General features: G+C 39.8%; 1 protein-coding gene across 7 annotated transcripts in view; it reads right to left on the reverse strand.

Annotated features, from left to right (window-relative positions):
• TBCEL (tubulin folding cofactor E like) overlaps positions 1–12,869 on the reverse strand; it is an 80,958-nt gene that overhangs the window by 33,938 nt on the left and 34,151 nt on the right. For all 7 annotated transcript variants that reach the window (XM_027082006.1, XM_027082007.1, XM_027082005.1 and 4 more), the window contains 2 exons: positions 12,538–12,664; positions 10,894–11,010 (listed from right to left, as the gene is read on the reverse strand). In XM_027082006.1, the coding sequence (XP_026937807.1) occupies positions 10,894–11,010; positions 12,538–12,664 (244 nt within the window). The remainder of the gene's footprint in view (positions 1–10,893; positions 11,011–12,537; positions 12,665–12,869) is intronic.

Below are 12,869 nucleotides of genomic sequence, written 5' to 3' on the forward strand. Positions count from 1 at the left end.
GACTCTGTATGAAACACTGAACTATCCAGGCAGTCAAGTCTTCACCTTTTACTAACTATGCACTGTGCTATTCACTGTTCAATGGCATTTTGGAGAGAAATTATGCATAAAACTTGGAAGACAATTTAAAGGTATGGTAAGTATGGTACTAATACCCTGTTTATATATCACTCTTAATTCATAATGAATGTATTTTAGTATAAATTCCTCTGTGCTTATTCATTTCATCTCACACCAGCATGAATGCTATTATAGTTCTTTTTTTTTTTTTTTTTTTGCGGTATGCGGGCCTCTCACTGTTGTGGCCTCTCCCGTTGCAGAGCACAGGCTCCGGACGCGCAGGCTCAGCGGCCATGGCTCACGGGCCCAGCCGCTCCGCGGCACGTGGGATCTTCCCGGACCGGGGCACGAACCTGTGTCCCCTCCATTGGCAGGCGGACTCTCAACCACTACGCCACCAGGGAAGCCCTATAGTTCTTTTTAACGTGCCTAACACAGTCCCTGGCACATCACAATGGCTCAAAAAACATTCCACCAGGAGACTTACAAGAAAACTACTAGGGAACATGTACTATAGTGGGTATATGTCAGCTGCGGCTGTCCACCATCTGCATGCCCTTCTGATTTGAGGGAAACCCAAGACAGATGAGAGGCAGAAACCACTTCCCACTACAGAAACTAAAGAGGAGTAGATATTCTCTTTCTCCATTCCCTGGAAGTTAGAACATGGGAAGGTGACATAAACCTGTCTAACTATAGCTGGAATTTTAGATATTAAGATGTAATGCAAGGACATAAGGTCTGACAGAGATTATTCACAGAAGATGGAGAAGAGTCAAGCATTCAGACACACGGCTGCAGATGTCTAAGGGCAATGAAGTTGAGCAGCCTGCTGATGACTGTGCAGTAACCAGTGTAAGAAGCCTACAGCTTACATAGTGAGGTCTACAGAAAATCTTGGCTGTGCCTTGCTTCCCCTCAATCCTGCCCAAGCCTAATTCTCTGATCTTGTCAATTCTGTGTGCTACATAGTATTCATTATTCTTTTACTAAATTCCTATCCTACTTAAATTGGCCAGAGTTGATTGCTGTTGTGTGCACTGGTACTAGGGAGTAGATTACTGGCAATAGTACCTCAGGTAATCAAGGGCAATTTGGGATTGGTTTCTGGCCTAGTAGAGGCCAGTGAATATCATATTAGTTTTCATAGAAGGGACTCTGCAAGTCCTTGACATGGAGTGGTGAAATAAGTAATTATCACTTGAGTTCACATGAAATGCGCTAGGAGATTGAGAGAGTGCTGTCAAGAAGAAAGCAACATGAAGGGAATGAAGAATTCAAGACTATGGGCATCTGCTATTCTAAGCGCACAAGGCAGCTTACCTAAAGGGAATATTAAGGTCGAGTTCCTATAAACTAGGCTTCAGGCACAGACTGAAACCGAGGTACTTTTAAGAAAAGGATCTTTTCTCTCTCACAACAACAGAGCTGAGGTAACTATGAAAACAAATACACAAGGTTTGATGCTCTAGGTTGCTGAATTAGAGGTCAGTTAAACTTGCATCCATATTGGGACTATTCCATGAAAGCTGGAGCATTGACTGGAGAGAGAGAGACAGAGAGAACAAATTGGAATGGCAGTGTAAGGGAGGATTCTGAGGACTTGGGAATATCCTGAATCACTAAAACTCACTGAGGCCCCCCTTGCTAGCTGGGTCCAGTGTGACTGTTCCTCTTCTGCTTGAAAAGGCAGTAAAATCCCTTTGCTTGAAGGAATTACCTTGCAAGTGTAAACGAATTCCCCATTTGCCTCATCCTTCCACATACGTACTCTACTGCACTACCATCAGATCACAGCATGGTCTGTGGGGTGAATTACAAAAATATCAAAACATTTACAAGACTTTGGTCACTTATATGGACAAGCATATAGGAAATAAATACAGGGAATATAGGAAATGAGTGTAACCAAGGAAAGAAAAGCAATTCTAGATCCAGCTGATTTTGCATAGGTATATTACCAAAGGTTCTGAATTCAAAAATCTAGCCTCAGTGGCTAGCTTCAGTGGTTTAGAATCATTTAGAGTGGTTCTAAATATTTGTCTAGTTGACTGATTGGAAACTGGACTCAGTGGTGGTCTATGCTAAAGGAAGTTGAGATGTCACAAATTATTTGAGATAATGTGGAAGGAGGAATTCAAAAACTTCAGGACAGGGGCTTCCCTGGTAGTGCAGTGGTTGAGAGTCCGCCTGCTGACGCAGGGGACACGGGTTCGTGCCCCGGTCCGGGAGGATCCCACATGCCGCGGAGCGGCTGGGCCCGTGAGCCATGGCCTCTGAGCCTGTGCGTCCGGAGCCTGTGCTCCACAAAGGGAGAGGCCACAACAGTGAGAGGCCCACGTACCGCAAAAAACAAACAAACAAACAAAAACTTCAGGACACAGGAATGATGGAAATTATTGTCACCCATGTTACCCCTTTACCCATTTCCATCTATGGACCCTACAAGGACTCAGAGACATTTCCTTCTCTAAGGCCTTGAAAAATACATTAGGGCTTCCCTGGTGGCTCAGTGGTTAAGAATCCGCCTGCCAGTGCAGGGGACACAGGTTCAAGCCCTGGTCTGGGAAGATCCCACATGTCACGGAGCAACTAAGCCTGTGGGTCACAACTACTGAGCCTGCAAACCACAACTACTCAGCCCGCATGCCACAATTACTGAAGCCAATGTGCCTAGAGCCCATGCTCTGCTACAAGAGAAGTCATCGCAATGAGAAGCCCACGCAGCGCAACTAAGAGTAGCCCCCGCTTGCCACAGCTAGAGAAAGCCCGCGCACAGCAACGAAGACCCAACACAGCCAAAAATAAAATAAATTAAAAAACAATAATAATAAATAAATAAATTTATTTTAAAAAAAGAAAAATACATTAGTGAGTAGAACACTCACATCTTTGGAAAACATTCTACAGGCCAGGGATGCTGGTAGGAGACACTAAAATCAGGTTGTCCATTTCAATTTCAAGAAGGAAGGAAGAGAAGATTGGTTCAAGATGGCGGAGTAGAAGAATGTGCTCTCACTCCCTCTTGCAAGAACACCAGAATCACAACTAACAGCTGAACAATCATCGACAGGAAGACACTGGAACTCACCAAAAAAGATACCCCACATCCAAACACAATGGAGAAGCCACAGTGAGATGGTAGGAGGGGTGCAATCACAATAAAATCAAATCCCATAACTGCTGGGTGGGTGACTCACAAACTGGAGAACACTTATACCACAGAAGTCCACCCACTGGAGTGAAGGTTCTGAGCCCCATGTCAGGCTTCCAAACCTGGGGGTCCGGCAACAGGAGGAGGAATTCCTAGAGAATCAGACTTTGAAGGCTAGCGGGATTTGATTGCAGGACTTTGACAGGACTGGGGAAAACAGAGAGTCCACTCTTGGAGGGCACACACAAAGTAGTGTGCACATCGGAACCCAGGGGAAGGAGCAGTGACCCCAGGGGAGACTGAACCAGACTTAACTGCTAGTGTTAGAGGGTCTCTGGCAGAGGTGGGGGGTGGCTCTGTCTTACCGTGAGGACAAGGACACTGGCAGCAGAAGTTCTGGGAAGTACTACTTGGTGTGAGCCCTCCCAGAGTCCGCCATTAGCCTCACCAAACAGCCCGGGTAGGCTCCAATGTTGGGTCACCTCAGGCCAAACAACCAGCAGGGAGGGAACCCAGCCCCACCCATCAGAAGTCAAGAGGATTAAAGTTTTACTGAGCTCTGCCCATCACCAGTCCCTCCCATCAGGAAACTTGCACAAGCCTCTTAGATAGCCTCATCCACCAAAGGGCAGACAGCAGAAGCAAGAAGAACTACAATCCTGCAGCCTGTGGAACAAAAACCACATTCACAGAAAGACAGACAAGATGAAAAGGCAGAGGGCTATGCACCAGATGAAGGAACAAGATAAAACCCCAGAGAAACAACTAAATGAAGTGGAGATAGGCAACCTTCCAGAAAAAGAATTCAGAATACTGATAGTGAAGATCATCCAGGACCTTGAAAAAAGATTGGAAGCAAAGATCAAGAAGATGCAAGAAATGTTTAAAAAGACCTAGAAGAATTAAAGAACAAACAAACAGAGGTGAACAACACAAGAACCTACAACCAAGATTACTCTACCAGGCAAGGATCTCATTCAGATTCCATGGAGAAATCAAAAGCTTTACAGATAAGCAAAAGCTAAGAGAATTCAGCACCACCAAACCAGCTCTACAACAAATGCTAAAGGAACTTCTCTAAGTGGGGAACCCAAGAGAAGAAAAGGACCTACAAAAACAAACCCAAAACAATTAAGAAAATGGTCATAGGAACATACATATCGATAATTACCTCAAATGTGAATGGATTAAATGCTCCAACCAAAAGACACAGGCTTCAGGCTTCCCTGGTGGCGCAGTGTTTGAGAGTCCGCCTGCCGATGCAGGGGACACGGGTTTGTGCCCCGGTCCGGGAAGATCCCACATGCCGCGGAGCAGCTGGGCCCATGAGCCGTGGCCGCTGAGCCTGCGCATCCACAGCCTGTGCTCCACACGGGAGAGGCCACAACAGTGAGATGCCCGTGTACCGAAAAAAAAAAAATAAAGACACAGGCTTGCTGAATGGATACAAAAATAAGACCCGTATATATGCTGTCTACAAGAGACCCACTTCAGACCTAGGGACACATACAGACTGAAAGTGAGGGGATGGAAAAAGATATTCCATGCAAACAGAAATCAAAAGAAAGCTGGAGTAGCAATACTCATATCAGATAAAATAGACTTCAAGATAAAGAATGTGACAAGAGGGCTTCCCTGGTGGCACAGTGGTTGAGAGTCCACCTGCCGATGCAGGGGACACAGGTTCGTGCCCCAGTCCGGGAGGATCCCACATGCCGCGTAGCGGCTGGGCCCATGAGCCATGGCTGCTGAGCCTGCGCGTCTGGAGCCTGTGCTCCGCAACAGGAGAGGCCACAGCAGTGAGGGGCCTGCGGACTGCGAAAAAAAAAAAAAAAAAAGAATGTTACAAGAGACAAGGAAGGACACTACATAATGATCAAGGGATCAATCCAAGAAGAAGATATAACAATTAAAAATATATATGCACCCAACATAGGAGTACCTCAATACATAAGGCAAATGCTAACAGCTATAAAAGAGGAAATAGACAGTAACACAATAATAGTGAGGGACTTTAACAACTCACTTACACCAATGGACAGATCGTCCAAACAGAAAATTAATAAGGAAACACAAGCTTTAAATGACACAACAGACCAGATAGACTTAATTGATATTTATAGGACATTCCATCTAAAAATAGCAGATTACACTTTCTTCTCAAGTGTGCACGGAACATTTTCCAGTATAGATCACATCCTGGGTCACAAATCAAACACAGTAAATTTAAGAAAACTGAAATCATATCAAGCATCTTTTCTGACCACAATGCTATGAGATTAGAAATCAATTACTGGGAAAAAAACGTAAAAAACCCAAACACATGGAGGCTAAACAATACGTTACTAAATAACCAAGAGATCACTGAAGAAATCAAAGGGGAAATCAAAAAATACCTAGAGACAAATGACAATGAAAACACAACAATCCAAAACCTATGGGATGCAGCAAAAGCAGTTCTAAGAGGGAAGTTTATAGCTATACAAGCCTACCTCAAGAAACAAGAAAAATCTCAAATAAACAATCTAACCTTACACCTAAAGGAACTAGAGAAAGAAGAACAAACAAAACCCAAAGTTAGCCGAAGGAAGGAAATCATCAAGATCAGAGCAAAAATAAATGAAATACAAACAAAGAAAACATTAGCAAAGATCAATAAAATTAAAAGCTGTCTCTGAGAAGATAAACAAAATTGATAAACCATTAGCCAGACTCATCAAGAAAAAGAGGGAGAGGACTCAAATCAATAAAATTAGAAATGAAAAAGGAGAAGTTACAAAAGACATTGCAGAAATACAAAGCATCCTAAGTGACTACTACAAGCAACTATATGCCAATAAAATAGACAACCTGGAAGAAATGGACAAATTCTTAGAAAGGTATAACCTTCCAAGACTGAACCAGGAAGAAACAGAAAACATGAACAGACCAATCACAAGTAATGAAATTGAAACTGTGATTAAAAATCTTCCAACAAATGAAAGTCCAGGCCCAGATGGCTTCACAGGTGAATTCTATCAAACATTTAGAGAAGAGTTAACCACTCATTCTTCTCAAACTCTTCCAAAAAATTTCAGAGGAAGGAACACTCCCAAACTCATTCTATGGAGCCACCAGCACCCTGACACCAAAACCAAACAAAGATACTACAAAAAAAGAAAATTACAGACCAATATCACTGATGAATATAGATGCAAAAATCCTCAACAAAATACTAGCAGATAGAATCCAACAACACATTAAAAGGATCATACACCATGAGCAAGTGGGATATATCCCAGGGATGCAAGGATTCTTCAATATACGCAAATCAATCAATGTGATACACCATATTAACAAACTGAAGAAGAAAAACCATATGATCATCTCAATAGATGCAGAAGAAGCTTCTCAGAAAATTCAACACCCATTTATGAAAAAAACTCTCCAGAAAGTGGGTATAGAGGGAACCTACCTCAACATAATAAAGGCCATATATGACAAACCCACAGCAAACATCATTCTCCCTGGTGAAAAACTGAAAGCATTTCCTCTAAGATCAGGTACAAGACAAGGATGTCCACTCTCACCACTATTATTCAACATAGTTTTGGATGTCCTAGCCGTGGCAATCAGAGAAGAAAAAAAAATAAAAGGAATACAAATTGGAAAAGAAGAAGTAAAACTGTCACTGTTTGCAGATGACATGATCCTATACATAGAGCATCCTAAAGATGCCACCAGAAAACTACTAGAGCTAATCAATGAATTTAGTAAAGTTGCAGGGTACAAAATCAATGCACAGAAATCTCTTGCATTCCTATATACTAATGATGAAAAATCTGAAAGAGAAATTAAGGAAACACTCCCATTTACCACTGCAACAAAAAGAATAAAATACTTAGGAGTAAACCTACCTAGGGAGACAGAAAACCTGTGTGCAGAAAACTATAAGACACTGATGAAAGAAATTAAAGATGATACCAACAGATGGAGAGACATACCATGTTCTTGGATTGGAAGAATCAACATTGTGAAAATGACTCTACTACCCAAAGCAATCTACAGATTCAATGCAACCCCTAATAAGTTACCAATGGCATTTTTTACAGAACTAGAACAAAAAAATCTTAAAATTTGTATGGAGACACAAAAGACCCCAAATAGGCAAAGCAGTCTTGAGGGAAAAAAGCAGAGCTGGAGGAATCAGACTCCCTGACTTCAGACTATACCACAAAGCTACAGTAAACAAGAAAATATGGTACTGGCACAGAAACAGAACTATAGATCAATGGAACAAGATAGAAAGCCCAGAGATAAATCCACGCACCTATGTTCAACTAATCTATGACAAAGGAGGCAAGGATATACAATGGAGAAAGGAGAGTCTCTTCAATAAGCGGTTCTGGGAAAACTGGACAGCTACATGTAAAAGAATGAAATTAGAACACTCCCTAACACCATACAGAAAAATAAACTCAAAATGGATTAGAGACCTAAATGTAAGATGGGACACTATAAAACTCTTATAGGAAAACATAGGAAGAACACCCTTTGACATAAATCACAGCAAGATCTTTTTTGATCCACCTCTTAGAGTAATAGAAATAAAAACAAAAATAAACAAATGGGATCTAATGAAACTTAAAACCTTTGCACAGCAAAGGAAACCATAATAAACAAGACGAAAAGAAACCCCTCAGAATGGGAGAAAATATTTGCAAACGAATCAATGGACAAAGGATTAATCTCCAAAATATATAAGCAGCTCATGTAGCTCAATATTAAAAAAACAAACAACCCAATCCAAAAATGGGGAGAAGACCTAAATAGACATTTCTCTAAAGAAGACATACAGATGGCCAAGAAGCACGTGAAAAGCTACTCAACATCACTAATTATTAGAGATGCAAATCAAAACTCACACCAGTTAGAATGGGCATCATGAGAAAAGCTACAAACAACAAATGCTGGAGAGGGTGTGGAGAAAAGGGAACCCTCTTGCACTGTTGGTGGGAATGTAAATTGATACAGCCACTATGGAGAACAGTATGGAGGTTCCTTAAAAAACTAAAAATGGAGGTACCATATGACCTAGGAATCCCACTACTGGGCATATACCCAGAGAAAGCCATAATTCAAAAAGACACATGCAGCCCAATGTTCACTGCAGCACTATTTACAATAGCCAGGTCATGGAAGCAACCTAAATGCCCATCGACAGATGAATGGATAAAGAAGATGTGGTACATACATACAATGGAATATTACTCAGGCATAAAAAGGAACGAAATTGGGTCATTTGTAGAGATGTGGATGGATCTAGAGACTGTCATACAGAGTGAAGCAAGTCAGAAAGAGAAAAACAAATACCGTATATTAATGCATATATGTGGAACATAGAAAAATGGTACAGATGAACTGGTTTGCAGGGCAGAAATTGAGACACAGATGTAGAGAACAAATGTATGGACACCAAGAGGGGAAAGTGGCAGGGGGTGTGGGTGGTGGTGGGATGAATTGGGAGATTGGGATTGACATGTATACACTGATGTGTATAAAATGGATAACTAATAAGAATAAAAAAAAATTAAAAACAAAAGAAGGAAGGAAGAGACCAAGCAGTGGCCTCTAACTACTAGTGAGTGAGAAAGGAGGCATAATTACATAAATAGGCAGCAAGGCCAGAGTGGTAAGTAAAATAGCTTGACTGTATAAATCTTTGGCAGTAGCTAATTGCTCACAGTCTATGTAGATTAGAATAGGTTATCTCATTTCAGGGAGAGAGAAATATGTTTTCATTTATACAAGGAATTTATTAGGATAGGTAAGAATAATTTTTAATATATAACTATAGGGAAAGTCAGAAGTGTCGGACTATGGTAGACATTCTTTTTGCTGAGTTGTTCCTATTTGAGGGGAAGTCCCAAGATCAGGAGAAGCAAGATTCTACCTCTCATTGCAGAAGCCAAAGTGGAGAAGATAATCTGTCTTCCCTATCTCTTGGGAGACAGAGTGTGGGCAAATGCCTTAAACATACCCAATCAATTGGTCAGATGCATAGTTTTGACACTTAGGGAATGAAGCAAAGGTCAGTGAAAGATTATATTCAGCACTTATCGGGAAATCAAAAATCCATGACATGGCTGCAAGTGTTCAGTGGTTAAGTCCAGCGTTGCAGTACCAACAGAAATATATAAAGAAGACTGTAAGTCGAAACTTTGGCTATCCTTGCCTCCCTTGGTTCCTGTCTAAACCAGGTTCTCTAGCCCACCTAGCAATTCTTTTAGTTTCTCAATATCTCTCCAGTAAAGCCCTCCCCTGATTAAAGATGATTTCTATAACATGCATTCAAGCACACTGACTACTACAGAGGCATAAATGTGCTTTAGGATAATTATGCCATCAGGGACAGAAACAATTTACTGCCTATGTATATACTACTTCCTGTAGCAGACTGGAAGATAAATAAACTATAATGACAGACATATGCTCAAAACCAGAATATTTACTTCTTCTATTAATATGTTAGATTGAATCAAATGAAAACTATAGTTATCAGACCATTTTTTTTTAACCCCAAAAAATTTTCATGTGGTTTAACCTAACATTTCTGGGTTGTGTTAAAAAGGCAGTCATATCTCTCCCTACCTAGCTGTTCTTAGCTAATTTTAAAAGGTTAGCTTCAAAATCCTTACTTAATTTGTCTAATATTTTTTAAACGCTTAAGCTTTAAAATTCTACTGATAATAGCACAGATAGTTTTACACAGCACTGGTTGAGCCTTATAGAATGGTGACCCCCTTAAAGTCTGTAAATAATAGAGAACTTTGGGAAAAAATAATGTTCAGTAAGAATGAATTAGAATCACAGAAATTTGTAACCAGAAGGACAAAAGAAATTTATAACCAGAGTGTGATTTGACTCACATTTAGTCCTAACTTGCATCTTGTTGGTTTGAAATTCCTCCTGCCGAATGGGATTTCGTATTATTCTTAAAGTCATTAAGAAAAGAATATAAATTTGGGGGTAACTGATTCTAGTTTCCAACACCCAGAAACCTGTTTGCGGTTTTTTTTCCCCTTATATTTACGTATATCATATCTGCTACATTTCCTTTTACATTTACAGAATATTAAAGGTAGTTTCTCACCAAACAATACATATTTACTTTTCATATACTTAAAGGTACTAATTTAGGCCTCAGCATTTCTATTCCTACTCAACCATCCTAATTCCTTTAATATTTCCTCAGGAGTCTATTTTCTAGTCCCTTTCTCATATTCTCTAAACCTCGGGCACATTTGTCAAATCTTCCAAACTGCAGAACATAGTATATCTTAAAAGCGGATGCAATGTGAAAGAAGAAACCAGTTTTGGGGATGGGTGAAAATGTGCTCCTGGAGAAGAGGATCAAAAAGGAATTGATGATAAGGAACATGGAGTGGGAACTACTAGAAGTAGTCAAATACGTACTTACCCAACCATTCTTAATACAAGTGCAAGGCTAGAAGAAATACACTGTGGAAAATGAGATAAAGCAGGTTTGTTTTTTGCGTTTCTTCCTTTATTTTTTAACCTATCACCAAAGTTCTCTAAGAGAGTCCAACAACAGATGATTAGATTTTGCTCTGAATCAATAGTTCCTAGGTCGCCGCAATACTTGCTCACGTGTTGCTGAGCTGACAGGGGATTTTTACCTGAATGGCACTTCTTCCTGTGGAACATCCACATAGTAACGAATAAAAAATCTCTCAGAATCTTCTCGCTCACCATCAGTGACAACACTGCCATTAAGTTTGGAAACCGATGGCAATCTATAAATAAAAAGCAAAAGAGACATAATAAACATATTGAGACTTAGAAATAAAATGATTGGTTTGAGGCCCAGTCTTATTACCTTGAAAGGACTCCTTTGATGTAGCTCTGCTTGTGTACAACCACCAGCATGAACTAACGTGGTATAAAATAAAAGGACCAAAAATATCTAAAGTTTCATTTTTGATGTGACGCCTGATCTTTTATAACCATACCTCACCTTTCAAAATAAGATCCTAGGCAGCACGGTCCAACCTAAGTATCGTGCGAGCCACACACGTAATTTTAAATTCTCTAGTAGCCATATTTTCAAAGGTAAAAATAAAACAGATAAGATTAATTTTAATAGTATATTATATTTAACCCAATATATCCAGGATACAATCATTTCAATCTATAATCAATACTAAAAAAATAACTAAGATACTTAAATGTTCTTAATACTTAAATGTTCTTTTTTTTATATAAAGTGTTTGAAATCCAGTGTGTCTTTTTCACTTACGGCACATTTCAATTCAGACTAGCCATGATTTCAAGTGCTCAAAAGTCCCCCATGGCTGATGGTACCATACTGGACAGCACAGGTCTACAAAGCAGTCAGTACAGGTTGGTCATATAGTTCAGGAATTCATTTATTATATTTACAAAAGAACTGTGTAAAGAAAATAAACTACAAGGCCTGTAAGACTTACTCTTCGTAGAAGAAAAGTATGCTGAAATTTATTTCTTCAGTGGGATATTACTGTGTATGTTAACAACTGGAAAGCAGTAAAGATCTGGTAGGTATTAGTTGGTCAGAAAGATCAAAGTGGTTTATAGAACCACTCTTCTTTAGGGAACCTTAAAGCCTACTGTTCCCCTGTCAAAACTACTATGTATAGTACACGAGAGAACAAATCAAAACTCCGTGGCCCTTTACATCTTAGTCAAGCCTTACTGCTGCTAAAGACACATACAAAAATAAACCCTCATGGGACATTTCAGTAGTCTGGGGGAGGCAGAGGCTGAGACACAAAAGGCAGGGGAGTCAGAGGAAGAAGGTAACAGCATGGTGGTCACATTTAAGTCAATCTACATTGAAGAAGAAAACACAGATGCTACTCTCTTAAGTTTTACACTAATGAAACAGCCCAATTTTCAGGTATTTACACTTTAAATGACTTCTATGTTAACACAGAAAATAAGGGTAACTAAAATAGAGTTGATTCCCTATTATACCTACTTTTTCTTCATGACCCAAAATAGGATTTCAAATATTGTAAATATTGAAAAGTATAAAAATAGAATAGATTTGTGAGGGAATTTTTCAGTGGTCTTGGCAGATCAATCATATTTCACATTTTTCTCATCATATTGCATTCGTTTTCCTCTAGGATTTGGAGCTACAGAAGCAGCTCCTTTAAGCAGTCTGTTCTAGAGATGGATAAACATACAGTGCGCTCCCCTCACCCCCAAACAGTGCATTATCCCTTTAATGAAACAACAAAGCCCCGAGAAAAGAAAGCAGAATAATCAGTACAACAGACCTGGCTATTACCAATTTCCTTCGCTCCTCGGTGGTATATGGCTGAAGAAGAGGAATTCCTAACAACCTCACTTCTTCAAGTTTAGGGAATGAGTTTAGTTTGTCAATGTCTTCCCAGGACCGCAAACCTAATTTGAGAAATATATTGTTTAAGTAAATCCAGAAAAGCACACAAAATGAGAAGATAAACAGAGCAAAAAAATTTATTTCCATTAATAGGTTCTTCAATGTTATAATGATCATAAACTAGTTAGAGATCCTGGAATTTTTCTTTATCCAAGGGAAGAATGGAATAAAACACCATAAAAACTTCCCTGTAACCTCTCTTATCCC

Source organism: Aethalodelphis obliquidens, unplaced genomic scaffold (assembly GCF_003676395.1).
Source record: "Aethalodelphis obliquidens isolate GAN/ISIS:26980383/991018 unplaced genomic scaffold, ASM367639v1 scaffold46, whole genome shotgun sequence".
Taxonomy (NCBI): domain Eukaryota; kingdom Metazoa; phylum Chordata; class Mammalia; order Artiodactyla; family Delphinidae; genus Aethalodelphis; species Aethalodelphis obliquidens.